At 39.6% G+C, this 22,083-nt stretch overlaps 1 protein-coding gene across 1 annotated transcript in view; it reads left to right on the top strand.

Moving 5' to 3' along the window:
• LOC118811499 (TBC1 domain family member 9B) overlaps positions 1-22,083 on the top strand; it is a 28,091-nt gene that overhangs the window by 1,553 nt on the left and 4,455 nt on the right. The window contains 22 exon segments of the mRNA XM_036575724.1: positions 1,018-1,128; positions 2,195-2,313; positions 2,416-2,644; positions 3,550-3,808; positions 4,877-5,084; positions 7,477-7,656; positions 8,165-8,332; positions 8,843-8,993; positions 11,707-11,921; positions 12,567-12,684; positions 12,966-13,102; positions 13,104-13,169; positions 13,564-13,646; positions 15,045-15,174; positions 15,294-15,392; positions 15,487-15,555; positions 17,356-17,596; positions 18,867-18,932; positions 19,936-20,007; positions 20,386-20,436; positions 21,615-21,677; positions 21,962-22,059. Coding sequence (XP_036431617.1) covers positions 1,018-1,128; positions 2,195-2,313; positions 2,416-2,644; positions 3,550-3,808; positions 4,877-5,084; positions 7,477-7,656; positions 8,165-8,332; positions 8,843-8,993; positions 11,707-11,921; positions 12,567-12,684; positions 12,966-13,102; positions 13,104-13,169; positions 13,564-13,646; positions 15,045-15,174; positions 15,294-15,392; positions 15,487-15,555; positions 17,356-17,596; positions 18,867-18,932; positions 19,936-20,007; positions 20,386-20,436; positions 21,615-21,677; positions 21,962-22,059 — 2,933 coding nt within the window.

The following is a 22,083-nucleotide window of genomic DNA, read 5'->3' as shown; positions in this document are numbered from 1 at the left end:
TTTATTTGCTATCTGGGTGGTAGTCTCCTGACTAGATTGACATTAAAATGAGTAGCTTTTTTGTCAGTATTTTTTATGGCCTAGACTAAATGTTCCATAACCCCTCCCAGTGTTTGTAAAAGCAAATATGCTCTTCAAGGAGGAATGCTTCATATGACATGACAAAAACAGCCTTTGTTTTCACACTTTTAGGCACAAGTTAGCTCTGAAACCACTTCCCCCCATGATGCCAGAAATCGAATTACATGAGAAATAACTCTGCTCACCACACAGAGGTTATGTGTTAATTGCATGACTGTAGGATTTCTTACTATTGTACAGTTTTTGCTTTGTTATAGTTACAGGCTGTAATAGAGTAACGTTGAGGTCCATTTTATTTTGAACAAAAATCGTGATTACTTTTGATTGCTCACAGAACATTTGCTGAGGCTGGTCTGTTTGCAGCTTTTAGACATTTCCACCATGCTGAGATCACATTTTGTGCTCTATATTAACTCCTGTGCTGCCTGGGGATCAGAGTACAGACATACTTGCTCAAATGAGAGAATCACGCATAGACACTGTTAGAGTTGTTGTCTATGACTCCAGTGAATGAACGTAAATAGCTTATTCAGAGAGATGGCAGTCAGTTGAATGAAACCCTTAAAAGAAATGCTGATCCTAGAAGTATGTGGACCCAGGAGACCCTGCTTGTTGCAGTTAGCGCAGTGTTATTGACCCAGAGAGTGACCTTTATACGCTGTGTGTGACAATTTCTGCTGTGTGTTTCTACACACCTTGTGAACCAGCGCTAGAAGATAACGGATGGGTGTTATTTTGAAGAATGCTGAATAACGCTTTGTTCTCACCTCTGTCCTCACACTCAAAGTTGTCTCTTTCTCTCTCTCTCTCTCTCTCTCTCTCTCTCTCTCTCTCTGTCTGTGTCTCTCTCTCTCTCTCTCTCTCTCTCTCTCTCTCTGTCTGTGTCTCTCTCTCTCTCTCTCTCTCTCTCTCTCTCTCTCTCTCTCTACCCCTCAGGCCTTTTGGTCGGTACACTGGACGTTGTGTTAGACTCCAGTGCTCGCGTGGCTCCATATAGAATCCTGCACCAGACCGGAGACTCGCAGCTCTTCTGGAGCATCGCCTGTGGTCAGTGATCTTATCCTCAGGAACATTCATTAACAGTATGTAGATTGAACACTGACCAACTAGATTCAACCAAGCTTGTCTGGATCCTGCTTCAGCATAATGAGAGTATTACACACATTATCTGTTTATAACTCTTTTAAAGTCATCCTGAAATCAAAATGGATCTTTTAACATGGTCAGTTACCATATTTTTAACTTAACATATTGTTAGTTTATGCTCCTGATCATATTAGGCACAGTTCATCATCACATACCATTTAAAAGGCAAAATTCTTTTTTTGTCATAATCTTCCATCAGAATGTAATTTTGACGTTTTGTAGTACCTGTTTCACATCCCCTCCCACCACTCCCACCTATATTTGAGTGGTTTTATTCACTTAGAAATACACCAGGGTAAGGAAGAAAAGTGCAGTATAATTCCCCATTTGTGATGACTTTAAATGGAACAGACAGACCACCTAAGCTGCAGCACGCTGTGTGATCATAGAGGTTTTCAATGAAATCTCTACTTGACCTGAAAACAACAGCTTAATGACTGTCAGAGTTGATACAGTCATGAAAATTCTGGAAAAATGCGAAAAATGCCTTTTTTTCATGATGGGAAATCATTTGGAAACTACTAAATGCTATAAAGGTTCTGGAGAAAGCATGCGTAACTACTCCATATATTTATTTTCATACACTTCCTTTATTTAATTACATTTGAAAAACTGAGTAAACTCAGCCTAAAAAAGGACAACAAATAAATAATAATAATCTATTATTTCATCAAGTGGACGTACACATGGGAGACTTCCATGCTCTTTAAAAACAGAATCACTCTCTCAGAACAGATTCAGTCAAGAGCAGGCTGAACCAAAACATCACAGTAGACCCCCCACCCAGGTTTACACCCAAGGAGCTGTTTGGTTTTCTAAAAAAAACCTTGGTCAAGTTGCTCCTATGCCATGGAAAATTCCACTGATCAAAAAGTGTATGAATCCTGCAAGCTGTGTCACGACTTAAACTGACTGATTTCTCATATCTGTTTACATTGCTAAAATGTGTGTGTATGTTTTTAATCAGGTTCTTCTCGTAAGGAGATAACGGAGCATTGGGAATGGCTAGAGACTAATTTACTGCAGACTCTCTCCATCTTTGACAATGATGATGACATCACCACTTTTGTCAAGGGCAAGATTCAGGTGAGCCCTCATCTAATGTCTGCTGATATAGTTCAGATCACACATAAGTTTTGCCCCCATTTTGGGAATAGAAAGAACCCGAAACTGTTTACGTGTCCTCAGGGCATCATTGCTGAGGAGAACAAAAGTCGTCAGGCACAGGAAGACGAGGACTGTGGGAAGTTTCGGGAAGCAGAGCTGAAGATGCGGAAGCTGTTTGGGATGCCTGAGGAGGAGAAGCTGGTGAACTACTACTCCTGCAGCTACTGGAAGGGCAGAGTGCCACGGCAGGGCTGGCTTTACCTCTCCGTCAATCACCTCTGCTTCTACTCCTTTCTGCTGGGGAAAGAAGGTGAGAGTGAGAGAGGTAGAATGGAAGAAGAAAGGAATGAAGGAAATGGTGGAAAGAAGGGATGTAATGCGGTTAGGATAGGATGAATGAAGAAAGGAAATGGATGGAGAAAGTTGAAAGGAAGCAGTGAGACGCTGCGTTGTTTCTCTCTTCTGTCATCAGCATTCTTGAGTTAATATAATTTACTTTCATTAACCCTAATGCTCTTCCTCAGGAAGACTATCAGCTTTGTCTGTGGGGAAAACATTTCTTCCTTTGTTTAAAAAAATATAATAATAATTTCTTTTTTTTTCTGTCTGTCTGTCTTTATGTTTGTCTTTCCTTCTTTTTCTTTTTTCTTTTTGTCTGTCCATTTCATCCTCTTTTTTGCTTTCTTTTTTTTTTTCCTTTTTCCTTTTGTCTTCTTATCTTTCGTTCTTTCCTTTTCTTTCTTTCTTTCTTTCTTTCTTTCTTTGCATCTATGTCTGTCTTTTTTACTTGTTCTCTTTCCTTCTTTTTCTTTCTTTGTCTGTCCCTTTTGATTTTTCTTGGTTTATTCGTTTTGTTTGTCTTTTTTCTATTTTATTTGTTTTTTTGTCTTTTTTTGGTCTCTCTTTCTCTCCCTCTCACTTGATTTCTGTCTCCACCCCCTCCCCATTTCTCTCTCTTTTTTCACCTCCACCCCTCTTTATCTCCCTCTCTTTCTCTCTCTCTCTCGCTCTCTCTCGCTCTCTCGCTCTCTCTCGCGCTCTCTCTCTCTCTCTCACTCTCTCTCTCTCTCACTCTCACTCTCTCTCTCTCTCTCTCTCTCTCTCTCTCTCTCTCTCTCTCTTTCTCTCTCTCTCTCTCTCTCTCTCTCTCTCTCTCTCTCTCTCTCTCTCTCTCTCTCTCTCACTCTCTCTCTCTCTCTCTCTCTCTCTCTGTAGTGACGTTGGTGGTTCAGTGGACAGATGTGACTCAGTTGGATAAGAATGCTACGTTGGTGTTTCCTGAGAGTGTGCGTGTGAGCACCCGTGACACTGAGCATTACTTCTCCATGTTCCTCAACATCAACGACACTTTTAAACTGATGGAGCAGCTGGCTAACATCGCTATGAGGCAGCTCCTGGACAACGAAGGCTTTGCTGCTGACCGCATGCTCCCCAAACCCTGCAAGACCTTGAAAAACGTCTCTGCACTCAAGAGGTCAGCTGTCAGTTCAGTGCAAGCTTCCCATATGCTCCTCAGGAGCTTCTTTACAGACATTAACTCTTGTTACGTTATGTTATGTTGTATGTTAGTCAGATGTGGCACTGAATAAGGCTGTGGGCCCTCTGAAGTCTTTATCTTGAATAGGCCTGTCAAAAATATTACATAATTGCCTGGTCGCAGTTATTTGAACTGATCTAGTTATTTTCCACAGATGTTAACTTTCACAGTCACATGTTTACATCTCAACGATTAAAACATGAATTGGCTGCGTTTTTACTGGTTAGGTTTAGTAAAAAAAATAAAAAACGTATGTAAATAAAAGAATCCGGATAGTATGTTTCTTAAAACACGCCATGTATCTAATGAAAATGACAAAAGTTCTAACTTATGACTGGTGCTATAAGATGTTTAGATATAAGATGTTTATTTGAGTTTGACCTGTGTCTGTCATCGATTGGGAACTACTAAGTATTAACAGATAGAAAGCAAAATAGCAAATCAGCCACTTTGGCCACCTCAATATAACATCAGGACAAAGACAAATAAAATAAATTAATATGATATCAGGTGACAAAAATGTCTTGTTTTGAGTTGGTTAGAAGAACACAGTTTTGGTTCATCTTCTTTTTTCAGTTCCAATCCTAGCATGCCTGATTTGCATTAAATAATTTTTGATTTCCTGAAGCAGGTATTGAAAGGTTACTACAAATGCAGGTCTTCCTCGAGGAAAGGTTTGGAAATGGTGAAGCTAACACTGACAGTCACAAACCATTATATATTGTATTGATGTACTGTAGTGTTATTGGTTTTCTGTGCAAACACATTTGCATTGCTCACCGGTGACCTAACCTTTTTGCAAGGTGTTGTGTGATCAGTAATGCTGCTATGGGATTTGAAGGGTTGTTGTCCTAATTCCAAAACTGTGGTACCATATTTTCTGCTACTGTTTCTCTTTGACCTGCGTTGCTCTGTAAAGTGTGCTCTGTCACAGGGATAGTCTGAGGAATGGCCATCAAAACGGATGACAGAATAAAACACTTTGTGTTTATGGGCTTTTTTCAGGGACTTGGATGCACGGGCAAAAAACGAGCGCTATCGAGCTCTGTTCCGCCTGACGCAGGATGAACGACTAGATGGACACACAGACTGCACCCTGTGGACACCTTTTGCCAAGATGCATGTCGTTGGACAGATGTTTGTTTCCAACAACTACATCTGCTTTGCCAGTAGAGAGGAGGACCTATGTCAACTCATCATACCACTCAGAGAGGTCAGCTCTGTTATACACAGTCACCGCTCATTCCCGTTTAAGAAGTAGTGTCATCCACATACATTGGTGCATTATTAGGGGTGCATAGTATGGGCAAATTACTAGTACTGTGTATACCACTACATATTGTGATTGTGAAACACCTTAAAAAACCCACTGGTGAGTCTGTAATAGGGGTGCAATGATTATTCGACTTAGTCAACTAAAATCGACGACCAAATTAGTTGGCAACTAATTTAATAGTCGATTAGTTGGTGACGTCATTACGCGTCTTTCTCACGCTCACTAGGAGCGTTTTGACATTACTGCTTGCTGGAGACTTAACAACAGCGTGATGGCAGCCTCAAGAACAAAATCCTCAAAAGTGTGGAGCTAAACTCAGAAAAAGGTCAGTTGTGCTATTTGTAAGCTGATCTTAGCTGGCACGGAGCACATCCTCCATGATGGAGCGTCTGAAGAGGAAACTTGTCGGCTCACTGGGTGAAGATACATCTCGGTAAGATGTGCCACGTCCCAAACCACATACTAGCACACTAAATAGTGTGTAAAAATAGCGCATATACCATTAGAAGTGCACTCATTAGTGTAGTGTGTAAAGTACAGAAGTGTGTGGTTCGGGACGCGGTGATAGTTGTGCTATCGAGCTAGTTAGCTCACGCAGATGTTAATGCTAAATTCTGTCCTACTTCATGCCGTGAACCGAGCTGTAACATTTGTATTTTGAAATGCTGTTCTCTGGTATCGTTAATGGAGTTTCAACACAGAAGCAAGTAACTGTTATTCACAGCGACCCTGTTCACTTTCCAGATAATGCTTACAGTTTTAAACGTTGGATCGTCGGAACACGGGAGAGCGTTTCCAAACAGTTTTCTGTTCTCCGTGAACGTTTGGCTCCACTCGCTAACAGTATAAGAAGGTAGTTCTCTGTGAACATAAAGGGCAGCTGGACGAAGGGTTTCCGATGAAATGAAGTACACAAAATCGTTCAAATTTAATTGTTCATAGAGAAGTTTGCCACAAACATTCGCCATTTTCCCCTCCGCTCCATCAGAGTGCGTCTTCCCTGCTGTATCTGCTCTCACAAGAGCACACAGGGAAGCTGACTTTCCTCCATTTCAATAAAGACCTACGGTTGTAGAATTTAGTTGTAACAGTGTAGACAGACAGCAGAATGCACAGAGCACTGGCTGCACTGTTTAAATTTAACATTTAAATTTAGATTGATTTTTTTTATTTACTTGATTAAAGGAAAACTGATTTAGTTTTGTTTTATTTTGCTACTTTGCACATCCTTGGTTATAAATTTTGACAGGAAAAATATACTGGAGTATATCCTCCCTAACAGCAGGGGCAAAAAAATATACTGGAGTTTTATTTTTTTATTTTTTGTATTAGTAGGAAAGTTCATTAAAACAGTGAATTCTTGAATGTTATTCATCTTTATTGTTTTCATTGTTAGTTAGCAAATGCATAAAATAACCTGAAGCTAAATGTAAAACCTAATAGCTACATAAGTTATTTGGTAATGTAGTGATTCATAATCCGAATAATTGATTATTCGCTTCAGTAATCGACCGATTATTCGACTAAGTTAGTCATTTGTTGCAGCCCTAGTCTGTAATGTGACAAGTGAAAATTGGTGCATTATTTTTGCCCGAAAAAATCTTATTTCATGAATACACAGAAGCTCCCTTATGAAAGTGTGACTGTGACCGCATCTGCTTCTTTGTTTAGGCCACACAGACTTGTCGACATGGTTTAGGATGTAATATGACTTACTGTGAACTCTGAAAACGCACAAAAACTGGGCACTCGCTTTAGACAGCAGAGTATGCATTCACAAACCACCTTAGGAGAAGGAGTACTGATGTAGAATCGGTATTGGTGTTGTCTGAAATGGCTGTCCATAGATGTGAAGTTCTGTTCATTTTTGTAGTTCACAGTAAGTTGATTTATGATATGGGCTGTTTGGCTGACTATTGAGTTCTAGTATCTGTCTGCCTAATGTTAGCCTCTTAGCAAAATTTGGACTCCAGACTTCGTCTGGTATAAGTGAAAAAATTGGGTCATTTTAATATTTTGCTGAACTTTGCCTTTAGGATGCTCACAGAACGCAATTGTGATTGGTTAGAGGGTTCATTTTGCATATTGCAGCCTCTTGGAATATCAGTATTGCCAAGGTGATAAGGATTAACAAAGGACATACTATGCATCCCTACACACTACTATTTCTTTATACTGCTCAGAGATACTCTCACTCTCACTCTCACTCTCTCTCTCTCTCTCTCTCTCTCTCTCTCTCTCTCTCTCTCTCTCTCTCTCTCTCATATTCACATTACATGATTTTTTTTATTGTCTCCTTCTTTCCCTCCTCTCTGTCTTCTGTCTCCAGGTGTCTATAGTAGAGAAAGCTGATAGCAGCAGTGTTTTGCCCAGTCCGCTGTCCATCAGCACTAAAAATAAGATGACCTTCCTGTTTGCCAACCTCAAAGACCGGGACTTCCTGGTTCAACGCATATCCGACTTTCTGCAGCGCACTCCTGACAGGCTCTGTGGACTCGCTGGACAGTCTGTGAGTCACTCAAACACCAAAGGGAGGCCATGAAATGATCTAACAAAAGTGTCTCAGCATTCAAGAGATTGTCTGCTTCAAAACAAAAACAAAAAATCGGTCTGACGTGATATATGTTCTGTTGATTCAGTTTTAGCTTGAATCTGTGTCTGTGTGAGCAACTTGGTCTTAAAGCAATGATCCAGCCGAAAATCTAATTTATGCAGTTTCCTTCCTCATTACTCCAAATGTAATCATTCAACCAAGACATGATTGCTGTCTGGAGTCTCCTTCATATGCTGGCTGCATACAGTGTTGGAAACCACATAAGCAAGGCTGTGTGAGATTACTTAACAGCTCAATGCAGTTTTTGGTAAAATTCCTTAAGCATGCAGTTTTCTTGATGCTAACTAGTGGCTATAATCTTCCATTACTTGTTTGTTACAATAGCCTCGTAACTAGACAAAACTAAAGAAGCAAACATGAAAAATGTCTATTCTTATCTGAAATGTCCTTCTTTTTCTGTCAGGAAACTCCAAGTCCCAGCACTCCTACTTCTCTCCCGCCAACCCCACCAGTCCTGGGGACAGGGGAGCTCCCTCTGGGCCGACACTACAGCTCCAGCCTCCCTACAGCAAAGCAGGGCCTGCTCAGCATCTACCAGAAGGACCAAGCTGAAGACCTGGGGCCCAAAGCGGTGCGCGCTCACTGCATCAAACTCACATCTAGCACACTCTGAACCTCTAGCTTTCACCTGCTGGGTGACATTAATTAAACATTTTTGGTGCTTTGTAACTTTTTTAAACATTTGCCTTACATATTTTATTAATGCTTCATGGTGAATGGACTAACTTGGAAAGCAAACCCTTTGTTTCTTTAACCCTTTTCTTCTTCTAAAAACATATCATTTTGAAGAAGGTTTTCTTATGATGGTAACAATATACTGCGATCAGTATGTATCAATATAAAATAACCTCTCATCAGCTTCCCTAGCTGTAGTGACCTTCCCACACTTCAGGGGTTTCACTGTGTTTTTCATAGAGGTATAAAAACTAGAGTGGGGACTAGAAAGTGTAAATTCAAGGTGTTTTGGCCATTGTTTGAAGTGAGCTCCTCCATTCTGTTGAATAGATGGATTGCCTGTCTTAGTCAAGAACTAACGGGCATTCAAAGTTACTTTTTTCATTCAACTTCTTTCTTCATTTAGACAAAAGAGAAGATGAAAGAAGAGTCTTGGAATATCCATTTCTTTGAGTTTGGGCGAGGTGTGTGTATGTACCGCACGTCTAAGACAAGAGACCTGGTGCTGAAAGGGATTCCTGAGAGTCTGAGAGGGGAGCTGTGGCTACTTTTTTCAGGTAACTACTCCTCCCTAACAGCAAGGGCACAGAGCTTGTATGTCCTCTGGCACAACATTAACACTTTCTTACTCTTTATTGTTCACAAAATATATGAGTTAGTGTTTGACAGTCTTTTTAATTAATGAATATTTTTTTTCTTTTGTGTATGTCTAACAATAGACACTGATATTTCAAATAAATTGCAAAATGTCAAGATTGTGTTTTGTTTATCTGTTCATAGTACATAAATTGTCTTTCATCAGACACCAGCTAGAAGAGTTCACATTTTCAGCAGATTTATGTAGTGTTGAAGCAGCTCTTAAGCCAAAAGAAGGTGGAAAATGATATGTAAGACATTTGGATTCTGGTTTGTGGAGTCTGATCATGAGCTCATGCATGTGATTTTAAAAATGCGGGGTTAATATGAATGAGTGTGTGTACGTGCTCTCAATAATCCAATCCTAGTCTGATTTCTGCAGTTATCTGATTATTCAAATGGTCACTTAAACACCATACTCCCATCTAGAAATCTGATTAAGAAATCCAATAAAGAGAGCTGGATTTTAGCTCAGTAATCAGATTTCTCAGTGCATGTATATTTGTACCCGGATTTCTTTCGGATTTATCAGTCTGCGCATGTGGAGAACAGACTGCTGTACCGGAAAATAAGCAAGCAACATTGCGAAGAGATGGCAGCACAACAGTTTTGGAGCGACGCTGAAACCAACTACATTCTCGATGAAATTAAGGATTTAAATATTCATTATTTCCTAGATAAAGTGTATTCATTTTTCAGGTAAAGTGGCGCAATGTTTTTATTTATTTATTTATTTATTTATTAAAAGCCACGGCATGAAGTTTGAGTTTTACATTACGTTTATGTCCATCTTCTTCTGCAAGTTTATTGGCTGGTTGCAAAGCAGAAATCTTATAACTGTCTGACTCATGCAGACCTGAGTTTTCACGTTTACTGATTGCTCAAGTGCATATAAACACATTGATCGGATTAGTGACACAATCTGATTTTCTGCAGTTACCGGATTATTAAGTGCATGTAAACACATTCAATCTGATTTATATGTGGGCAACTTTGAGAGCTGCGTTTGAGCAATGAGGCTAAGACAAATCAATCCTGAACTTCAATTCTTGCGTAAATGAGGAGCGTGTGACTCCTCTCCTGTATTTGTGCTGTTGTCAGGCTAATTGACATGCAGCCATGGTAACAACCACATTGACTTGAACTTCTGCCCTCATTCTGTGACTCATAATGATCACATGACCTGCTGACTCAAAAACATAAACATATCTTCTGGGTTTTATATGGATGCTGTCAGATTTTGCCTGTGTAGTCAAATATTTACATGTCTTTTTGTCTTTCTGGCTTGTACATTACATAAGCATTGATTGGCTAATAGCTCCAGCTCTATAGAGCCACTGCCAATTGATGTTTATAATCTAGCTTTACTTACTTAAGCATTCACAGACATCACTACATATAGTGATACAACCCCATTTCCAAAAAAGTTGGGATGCTGTACAAAATGTAAATAAAAACAAAATTCAATGATGTGCAAATCATTTAAACCCTATATTTCATTGAAAATAGTATAAAGACAACAAATCAAATGTTGAAACTGAGAATTTTGCATTCCATTTTGAATTTGATGCCAACAGCGTTCCAAAAATTTGGGACGGGGGCATGTTTACCACTGTGTTTCATCACCTCTTTTTTATAACAGTTGGGCACTGAGGAGACCAATTGCTGCAGTTTTGAAAGTGAAATGTTTTCCCATTTTGGCTTAACATAGGATTTCAGCTGCTTAACAGTTCGGGGTCTCCTTTGTCGTATTTTTCATTTCATAATGCGCCAGATGTTTTCAGTGGTGACAGGTCTGGATTGCAGGCAGGCCAGTTTAGCACCTGGACTCTATTAATACGGAGCAATGCTGTTGTAATACATGCAGAATGTGGTTTTACATTGTCTTGCTGAAATAATCAAGGCCTTCCCTGAAAAAGACGTTGTCTGGAGGGCAGCATATGTTGCTAAAACGTGTATATAATGGTCAGCATTAATGGTGCCTTCACAGATGTGCACATCACCCATGCCATGTGCACTAATGCACCCCTATATCATCATGAATACTGCCTTTTAAACTGTGCACTGGTAACAAGCCTGAGTGATCTTTTGTCCGGAGGACACAGTGTCCATGATTTTAATGATATTATGCACCGTAGATGATGAAACACAAAAGTTCTCTGCTATTTTACGTTGAGAAACGTTGTTCTTGAACTGTTGCACTATTTGCCTGTGCAGTCTTTCACAGAGTGGTGAACCCCTCCCCATCTTTGCTTCTGAAAGACTCAGCCTCTCTGAGATGCTCTTTTTATACCCAGTCATTTTACTGACCTGTTGCCAAAAACCACCAGGTGTTTTTTTTTTAGCATTACACAACTTTACCAGTCTTTTGTTGCCCAACAACATATATTTTTCAAAAAACAATAATATTTCTCAGTTTCATTTGATATATTGTATTTGAAGCATTTTCAATGAAATATAGGGTTTGAGTGATCTGCACCTGCACATCATTGCATTTTGTTTTTATTTACATTTTTCACAGCATCCGAACTTTATTAGAAATGGGTTGTATTAACCTCTCTCTCTCTCTCTCTCTCTCTCTCTCTCTCTCTCTCTCTCTCTCTCTCTCTCTTCTCTCTCTCTCTCTGTGTGTAGGTGCTCAGAATGAGATGGCGACTCACCCAGGTTATTATGCGGAGCTGGTTGAGCAGGCGATGGGTAGATGTACGTTAGCGACGGAGGAGATTGAGAGGGACCTGCATCGTTCCATGCCAGAGCACCATGCCTTCCAAAACGAGATGGGCATAGCTGCTCTCCGACGGGTGCTTACTGCATATGCCTACCGCAACCCGGGCATCGGCTATTGTCAGGTATACACACACATCTTAAACTTCAGCAGTGCACACACTCAACTCAGCTAACTGCGTCCAGTTACTAAATCATTTTTACCCTCAGTTCTTTGCAGTTCTGGGTGAAACATGGGAAGTCAGCTTTCACTTTGCCACAACCTGTGAAATTCTCTAACTGAAAACGAGTAACCGACACACTTAGTACTTGTAAAACGTTTTTTCAATTCTTATTTAATTTTGCAATATGAATTTGTGAAACATCTTATCTTGACCTGGGCAGATCTTAATTTTGTACTAAAGATGGGAAGTTTCTATAATATGACCCTAAATGTTTTCCTCTCATAATTTTTTTTAATGCTTTTCAGTAATTTTTCTCAATAATTTGTTTATATTTCATCTTATAGTAAAGCATCATGTAAACTTATATTAATAAGATGTTGAATAAATGAAATATTGGCATATATTGGAAAATATTGGAATTGTCTCCACTCTGCATTCTTTCCACTCCCCACCCTGTGGGAACAGAAATGTTTTAGACCACTGAAAATATACCAGGACTAGGATCACACTGTATATCTCTGTGTCAGTGGACCGTTGCCTGATAACTAATCATCTGGTGTTTCAGCTATGCTGTAATGTGTTTATCAGTGTGTCCCATCTTGACAGGCCATGAATATAGTAACCTCAGTGTTGTTGCTGTACTGTACTGAAGAGGAGGCGTTCTGGCTGCTGGTGGCCTTATGTGAAAGGATGCTGCCCGACTACTACAACACCAGAGTTGTAGGTCAGTCACATACCCTTACACAGAGCGCAGTTAGAGGCCCTGTATTAGAAGATTCTGCCTCACTGTCGCAGCACCATCATCATCACAGTCAGTGATCATATATAGGAAGATTCATGCAATCTCCAAATAGTCCATTTTACAAGGGACCATTACTTTGATATTGACTCTTATTTCAACAAATGCAGGTTTTCTTTTCTGTGTATTTCCATAGAAATTCATGTATCTGTGTGTGTGTGTGTGTGTGTGTGTGTGTGTGTGTGTGTGTGTGTGCGCGTGAGCAGGAGCACTGGTGGATCAAGGTGTGTTTGAGGAGCTTACGCGGGAGTGTTTGCCGCTGCTGTACGAGCACATGCAGGACCTGGGTGTGATTTCCACCATCTCTCTATCCTGGTTCCTCACACTCTTCCTCTCTGTCATGCCCTTTCGACAGTGCCGTGCTGCTCGTCGATTGCTTCTTCTATGAGGGTATCAAGGTCATCTTTCAGGTGAAGACAAAGACATATACCAAACACATTCATAAGCTTGGTTTTGTAGCATTTGGAAGTTTACTCTTCCAGGGCTAGCTTCAGTCCTCAGTGACCATAGTGTATATTAGCTTTGAGTTTGCTTTAATGTATACAACCCAGTTCATTAGGCAATTTTGAGGTTGAATCAGAAGTGTTAGAGCAGAAAAACAGTCAGGGCTATTGACCTCTAAAACCTTCAGGCAGCACTACTGTGGATATTTCAAGATACTGTCGGACGTCATCTGTCTGACACACAAAATGTAAATATATTACAGGTGATAGTTGTTATTTAAGCTGTATTTAGTTTATTCCAGGCAGTGTGGATCTGTGGTCAGTGTTGGTTACAGATTTTGCTTTCTCTCCTCTGTTTCAGGTGTCATTGGCTGTGCTTCATGCTAACATGGAGCAGCTGCTAGATTGCACAGATGAGGGAGAGGCCATGACCATACTGGGCAGGTCAGTCTGGGGTCACAGGGCAGCACTCAAACGTAAAGAGGAATTCTACTGAAAAGCAGAGCATGTTTTTTGCTTATCCTAATGTATTCTGGTACAAAGTGTTTGTGAAATGGTTTTCCTGCATTTGCTGCTGTTATGTCAGATTGACACTCTTTTGCACGGTTGTTGTCTATGGGGAAGTTATGAGGAGTGATGTTTTACATTCCCTAAAGTCATGTGGTTTTGGGGTGTTTATTTTAGTCTTGCAAGCAATATGTACTAGAGAGTCTGGGGCATTTAGTCATTTAACATCAATAATCACCTACTTTCAGAGGAAAGGGCCACCTGACTGACATGCAAAATAATTAGTTACAGATCATTGTTCTTACATGTAGATGTTGGTGATTTTTAAAACTGGACTATAATAAAACACATCAATGTAAAGTTAACTGGTATGCACCTGAGGATAGATAGCTTGCTTGCTAGCTTTCTGTTCCACCTTAAATGGTGCAGCACTTACATTCTGGCAGGGCTCTGATGACGTGATGAGGTCATGCTAGGAACTTCACGTGTTTTTCATTCCAGCTACTATGGATGAGAGAGAACTTTCAAATATTTAAATAGCAATGAAAGTCTAAAAAAAATCCAAAAGAAAATTAGGATTTTCAATATGCAAATTAGCTTGTCAGCTTGGGACAGTCATGGGTGGGTTAGGGAACCAGCCTTGTGACCGGAAGGTCACCGGTTCGATCCCCTGAGCCGACAGGTGTGACTGAGGAGAGACTGAAGTGCCCTTGAGCAAGGCACCTAACCCCCAACTGCTCCCCAGGTGCCGTGGATAGGGCTGCCCACTGCTCCGGGCAGGTGTGCTCACTGCCCCCTAGTGTGTGTGTGTTCACTAGTGTGCATGTATGTGGGTGTTTCACTGCATGGATGGGTTGAATGCGGAGGACTAATTCCTCTGTGTGCAAACACAGTTGGCCAATAGTTCTGAATTCTGTTCTAATTCTAATTCTATTGTCTCTGACATTATATATTAACCATATGTTAACTCAATGCCCTGAATTTACATTTTGATCAGTGTTTCTTATCTGTTTAGTCCAAAACAAAGAAGTATAGAAAGACTACTAAAGCTAGTTAAAGGCTACCGCACAACGAACGAGAAGCACAGTACCATGCTGACGGAGGGTCTCTCTGGTAACACATAGTACAGAGTGGTACAGTAGAACATAAAAAGCGTTGCATAAAAGCACCAGTAAACATTTTGCACCCTACCTGCATAGATGTAGCACAGTTTCACATTAAGGATCGAAACATCTGATGCAAGTAAGTGTAGAAATTGCAGAGTTGAAAAGCAATTATGTAACGTTTGAGTAGAGAAATATAATGCTAAATCTCTCTCTGTCTCTTCTTGTTCAGGTATCTGGATAATGTTGTGAACAAGCAGACAGTGGCTGCACCTATCCCTCACCTCCACGCCCTGCTGACCAGTGGTGATGAGCCACCTCCAGAGATTGATGTCTTTGAGCTCATTAAAACGTCCTATGAGGTGAGATGTGCGGGAACTACGATTCCCCTGAAAAACACATTTTCCTAAATCTGCATCTCTCCGTCTCTCACTCAAGCAGCCCCTCTCTCATTCTTTCTCTTTTTTCTCGTTCTTTGTAGAAGTTTGGTAGTCTGCGTGCTGATGTCATTGAGCAGATGAGGTTCAAGCAAAGGTTAAAGGTCATCCAGTCTTTAGAGGACACAGCTAAGAGGAGTGTGGTGAGTCTGTGCGCATCTGAGCATGTTTGCTTCAAAACACATTAGATGTGTTAATCACTAAGATTGTGTGGGGTAACTGGATGTGTGCTTGCAGGTGAGGGCCATCATGACAGAGTCTGCCTTCGCTATTGAGGAGCTTGAGGAGCTTTATGTGCTGTTCAAGGTGAGCACTCACTGTCTGTCACTTTCCTCTCTGTGCGTATGTTTGTTATGTCTCTGCAAGGCCGTACACTGTTATTAACTGTCTCTGTATTACACTTGTACTGTTGTCTGTCCCCAGTAAACTAATTAAACAGATCAGTCTTATAGAAGCTCATTTAAAGAACAGGGTACCCACATGTCCTGGAAATACATAGGCTTGTTTTTCAGTTATGGAAAACGCCAGCAAGAAATTTGATAAAATGTCCTAGAAATATTAGTGAACTCCTGGAAAAGTGTAAAATTGGGCCATTTTGCCACAGAGAGTGCATATTGTAGCATATTTTTTACCTTTTAATACACAGTTTACGTGTCTGTTCATACGTCTTGTTTGCAATGTGAGTATCACATGTGGACAGATACAGTCATGTGCAGAAGTGTGGGCACCCTGGACAAATTACATTTTGTTGAGTTTCACGTAATTTTCAAATAAGTACACATTCTCTTCTAATGCAAATTTTTATGCACAGTTGCTTTTTTTCATTTAGGCAGTATGTAATCTGTGTGAAAGTTATGGCACATTTCATTTAATTTTTACTTCTCAAGTATGTTTGCAAAAAAAAAGAAAAAAGAAAGGAAAAAATAGAAATTGTGCACTAAAATTGGAAGAAAATTCCATACAAGTTTGTTCTCTGTAGTGGGTGTAACTCATTTTCACTTAGAAAACCAACAAAATATGTAATTTGAACAAGGTTCTTCAACTTTTGCATACAGCTGTACGTGGATGCTGTGTTGCAACGCCTGGTAGAGCGGCGCTATATTAGCATGTGCTAGCTTATTGCTGTGTGAAACGATCGCTTCTAATATTTTAGTGGAACTTGTAATCAAACGGTGATTGGTTGAGGAACAGTTAGTGGGGTTGTATTGTTGACTTTAATGGCAAGGGTGTCAATTGTGCGTCAGTTTAAGAAGACCTGTTGTAAGCAACAGCTGTTAAATGTGTAAGTCTTGGAAATTGTTCTGGAAATTTATCTCCTAAAAGAGTTGGAACCCTGAAGAAGTTCCTAAAGAAGTTTACTGCATGCATTGTGAAACATATAGCCCCAGGAAGGCATGTTTCATATCTGACATTAGCATGCATCTTGGTTTAACCGATCATAAGTACAGGTGTGAACAGGGTTCGATGCACCATGTCACTCATTGTGATCAAACTCCTTTGAAGGTGATTGAGGTGCATATGACCATACGATATATATAAGACATCGAAAGACTGCCTCTGCATTACAGAACAAACTGGAGGATTTGTGTAGCTCATTCCTCCAGTCACAAAATTTAATCATAAGTGGTCATTGGAGACGCATTCAAGACCCATGGAAAAGCCAGGTGTAAGTGACTGTAGTTAATGCTGTCCACTTGTGATCACTCAAGGTGGATATTAGACACAGGTGTGAACAGGGCCTACATTATAGTTAGTATTTTTCTTTTTGTGCAACAGAATGGGTGGGATAGTACATACATGCCAAGAATATGTGCAGTAAACTAATTAAACAGATAAGTCATACAGAAGCTAATGTAAAGAATGGCGTTCCCACATGTCCTGAAAACACACAGGCTTGTTTTTCAGTTATGGAAAACGCCAGTAAAATAGAAATATGATGAAATGGGTGGGATAATATATACATACCAAGAATATGTGTGCAGGATAGGTTTAGATTTTATACAGTAAAAGACTATTTTTTTGGTTCACATTTAAACCACAACTGACTGAATCTCCCATATATTTGTATATTAACACATCTGCCTTATTTGACTCTGCCTCCTTCAGGCCAAGCACATAATGAGTTGTTACTGGGGGGCAAGTAGCACTCCTGCAGAGCGCCATGACCCAAGCCTGCCCTATCTGGAGCAGTACCGGATTGACAGTGGGCAGTTCGGACAGCTCTTCTCTGCGCTGTCGCCCTGGAGCTGCGGCATGCACACAGCCACACTTTCTGCCCGCCTGTTCCGTCTGCTCGACAGCAACAAAGACTCCCTCATCAACTTCAAAGAGTTCGTCACTGGCCTCAGTGAGTGCATGACTTGCTCCAAAAGAGAAAATGGAGAGTGTATATTCCTCATTAAATCCCTTAAGAATATGAATTACAAAACTGGTTTGACTAGATATTATTAACCTTCTTATGTAAGAAGGATACTGAGAGAGGATTACTGTGTCATTATGCATGCCTGCATGTTGTAAAGTATTTTAAATGGTAGTTAGCCTGTGCCAGGTTGCATCTAACAAGAGTTACCTTGGTAATAGCCCCTAGTGACGATGAGAAAATATTTGAAATACTAGTATTCCCATGCATGAACATAAATGAACTGTTGGGTGATGTGATCCTACATTAATTCCACATATACTATACTTAACATAGATAAATGTGTTCTAAAATTGCAGCTGCTGATTGAACATGCTCAGTGATGCAGGCAGATATCATGCCTGTATAAAAAGCTGCCTGTAAGTTACGATGTACATTTCAGTATATCGTCAGACCACAGCGTCAGTTTTGACATTAGACAAAATTTGTGAAAAATGTTATCTTGAACTGTCAGATCTTAACTTAAAACAAAAATACAGGAAGTTTCTGTAATACGGCCCCAGGTCTTGGTTTTGACTCTAGATCTCCTCTACTGGTCTTGACTACAATCTCACACACACACACACACACACACACACACACACACACACACTTACTTATTTTCTGTATGGTCACCCGAATAAGAGGGCTCTTTTACGGGCACAGGCCTGTAATAGGATTACAATGTTATACAAAGTAATGTCTATGGAGGTTTTGGTCATCCATGTCATCGAATGGTTCACCACTAGTAGGGTTTAAGTTTCGAAGACGTCATTTAAAGGGCATCATTTGTTCATATTTATAGGTTGGGAAAATTCCCTGACACTTTAAGCTCTGAACTTGATTCACACCTGTGATGTCATGAATCACACTTATGTCATTAACACCTGTGATATTGTTAGATTGACATTTGTGAGATTGACGGACAAAAAAAAAGTAAAAGCCTGAAACATTTTAAGCAAAAAGTGAACACTTATCTTTCTATAGCACTATTTTTTATTTTTAGCAAATACATTTTTACATTAGCTAACATCATTTTGAGTTTACATGCTTGTTCAGAGTTGCATGTCAAGTCCCTGAAAGCAACATAACCTTATGTATTACTTTAGACAGGACAAGTGGGTTTGATATTAATGGTTTGAAGTTTTAATCTCAACTCGTCTTCTCTGTTGACATTAATGTAGAGTGTATTCTTGTTTACCATTCCTCTCTTTCTCAGGTGGGATGTATCACGGTGATATGACTGAGAAGCTGAAGCTGCTCTATAAATTACACCTGCCTCCAGGTACACATACCAAATAACAACAATACTGACGACTAAAGTGGACACAGAGGGACCACTTGAATATTATCATGAAAAATACTTTGCCTAAATCAACTTTGTGTTAGTGGGAGATCATTTAGCCTGAACACAGAATGTTCACGCTTTTACACCCATGCTTAGCTTAGAGTGGAGACCGCAGGATGTCCTAAGGAAATGAGCTGCTGCAGTCAGCGCACATTCTTGTCCCTCTAGCATATTAGTGTGTTAGTGATGTGTGGGGGAAGTGTTTGTGTGTGTTGTTTGAGTCAGCTTGCGCTTACCCTTCCAGTTATAGTCCTGTTATGGCTGTCAATATCACTGATATTAATATCTAAGTAATTCAGTAATTGTAATTCAGTAGTTTTTAAAAAATGCAAAACATTAAAAATGTGACTAACTACACAATGAAAAACTACATAGCCTGTCACAGATTCCAGAATTCTTTATTAAATGGAGTACTGTGCAAAAGTCAGAGACCACTCATCATTTTAAATCGGCTGTTAAGTGCAAGTTATTCATTTTTCAGTGTCAGAAAAAACGCAGAAACTATATAATTAACAAGGCATTATACACAAGCCTCAACAACTAAATATGATGTCACATCTTTCAGTATTTAGTTTGTCCACACTTTGCCTTTATTACGGTGTCTATTCTGTTGCTGTGAAATCTGCAGTCATATGGTCATAGATACAGTACTGTATATAGATTTAAAAACATAGTAACAATTAAAAGCATTGCATGGCAAAAAATGCATAGAAATTAAACTCCCTTTCAGACTCTTTTAATTCAGTGACCAAGTTTAATTGAGTAATTATGATGGCCCTGATTCATAAATAATGGGTCGTACACTGATGCGCACTCGACTGACCCAGTACTTAAATAAACCAAACATGCCCAGCCTCTGGACAGTTCTGTAGCCATCTGCAGATGTTGCAGCCCACACTGTATGTGTATGTTTATGTTGACTTTGTTACTATTCCTGCAGCTTTATGTCCAGAAGAGGCAGAGTCTGCGCTCGAGGCCACTCAGTTCTTCACTGATGATGACACGCCACAGGGTAAAAACACATACCAATACATACACTTACCTTCAGATTCTGAAGAATAGCTCTTAACATAAAAATAGATTAAAAAGAGGTTTTCAGTAAGCATCTTAGATAGATAATGTCTTGTCAGTGTCTTTTCACTTTTTTCAAAGTAAATGTGTGTTTAGATTTGTATTCCACCCCTGCATGTGTCGCTGCATGAAACAGTCCAGTTCTACTAATCAGTAACAGAATGAGCTTTAATCTCTGTACATTCTCATTTTCTCTGTGGTCTCATTTGCTCTGTCTGCCCCTCCCTTCTTTTGCCGGCAATCTTTGTGTCTATATCTCTCTCTCCTCCATCCTCTTCTTTCTTTTCCTCTCTTCTCTCTGGCTGTTTGACCTCTCCAGATCCTCCCTCCTTGTCTCATCTGGACTTCCTGGTCCAGGAAGTGACCTCAGGTTTGTGTCTGTGATGTAACAACTAAAAGCATTTTAATGCTGTTTTTGTGTCAGTTCAGCAGAATAGCAGGAGAATGAGACTAATTTCTCTCAGATATTTTACCATCACAACCTACAGCAGCTTCTTATATTCCAAGGACATTTTTGTCGCTTGTCAGTCTCTTTCAAGCTGTTTCTCTCAGGTTTGATTTGATTCTGTGAATGAAGTCCTCCGTATACAGTATGTTTCTTACAAAACCAGAACTTTGACTTCAGTACTAATACCAGAATTAGAACCAGAATATCAGAATATTTTAGTTATTAGGATAAATTTAGTTATAAACATTACACTTTTCTGAGCATGTTGTTGATATCAGTACATAATGAACACTGACTCACTGTGTGTGTTATTAAAAAGAGTATTAGTCCTGTTTAATTGGATTTAGTGCAGTGCAGTGTTTAAATTGTTGAAAAAAGATAATCACAAGATCCATAGATTCTACAGCAGTTTTTAAATGTAGCTCTACTAGTGCGTTGTGTCTGTGTGCCAAGATATTGTGATGCATACTGAATTACGATACTGAATAAATATGCACAGTTTTGATTCACCTATAGGTGTAATATGGCATGTACACAGTGTCGGCCTCCTTAAATAAAGAATTGAAAGTAGTGAAGAAGTGACTATTTGTCTGTTGACCCCACTATACAAGGATACTGTGTTATTCATGAGAAGCACGAGCATGTAGTACCCTAGACGTCCTAGAAAGCATGCACTTCCACAATGCTCAATATTCTCAGGCTTTTCATTTAAGACAAGCTTGTCCTCACCCTAGTCACTAGAGTGCCAGTAGCTTCCCCTTGTGGACAATCTTGGTAAATGTGAGTGAGTTACAAGCCAGATCTATGAGGTACTTTACATCTAAATGTATTGAACTTTCGATACATCGAGCAACACCAGTGTCCAGTATGTGAAATGCAGTTTCCTGTCTATGTCTTTTTCTTTCTTTTGATACTCGATGTGATGTATGAGTGTCTAATTAAATGGACATTGATCTCAGTTACTATCTTACATAATTCCTTACACTAATCCTACTTGTACAGTTAACATAATAAAATATACTACTCTATTGTGGTTGCTACTATGTGTGAAATTGTTATACAGACATTATTAGCATTTTACTAAAATGTTCACTCTGCAGGCGAAGAGGTAAAGGAAGCGAAGGAGGCAGGTGAAGCAGGAGGAGACTCGGAAGACAAGAAAGGTACTTGCTGTTATTGTGTTTCTCCTTCTTCTTCTTCTTATCATTATTATTATTATTATTATTATTTATCGATGGTGTTTTGTTTTTTTTGGCACTTGGGAGAACCCATGACCCAGGGGCAGGCAGATTTCTTTTTAGAGTGTTACAGCATTTAATAAATATATCAATGGAATTGAAAGCCATTGTCTGGAATTAGCAGATTCTGACTAATAGAAAGAGATAGGGATGAATTATTACATCCACAATAAAACTGTTGCTCATGTTGCTGATCTTTTGTTGTTTAGAAGAGAAAGTCAAGGACTATAAGTATTACCTAAGAATGTGGGCTAAAGAGAAAGAACCTAAGAAAGAGACCATCAAAGACTTGCCCAGAATGAACCAGGTAAATTGAATTACTATTGGTTCT

This window comes from Colossoma macropomum, unplaced genomic scaffold (assembly GCF_904425465.1).
Source record: "Colossoma macropomum unplaced genomic scaffold, Colossoma_macropomum, whole genome shotgun sequence".
Classification (NCBI taxonomy): domain Eukaryota; kingdom Metazoa; phylum Chordata; class Actinopteri; order Characiformes; family Serrasalmidae; genus Colossoma; species Colossoma macropomum.
Note: the sequence above shows the minus strand (reverse complement) of the source record. Positions and strands in the feature narration are given on the sequence as shown.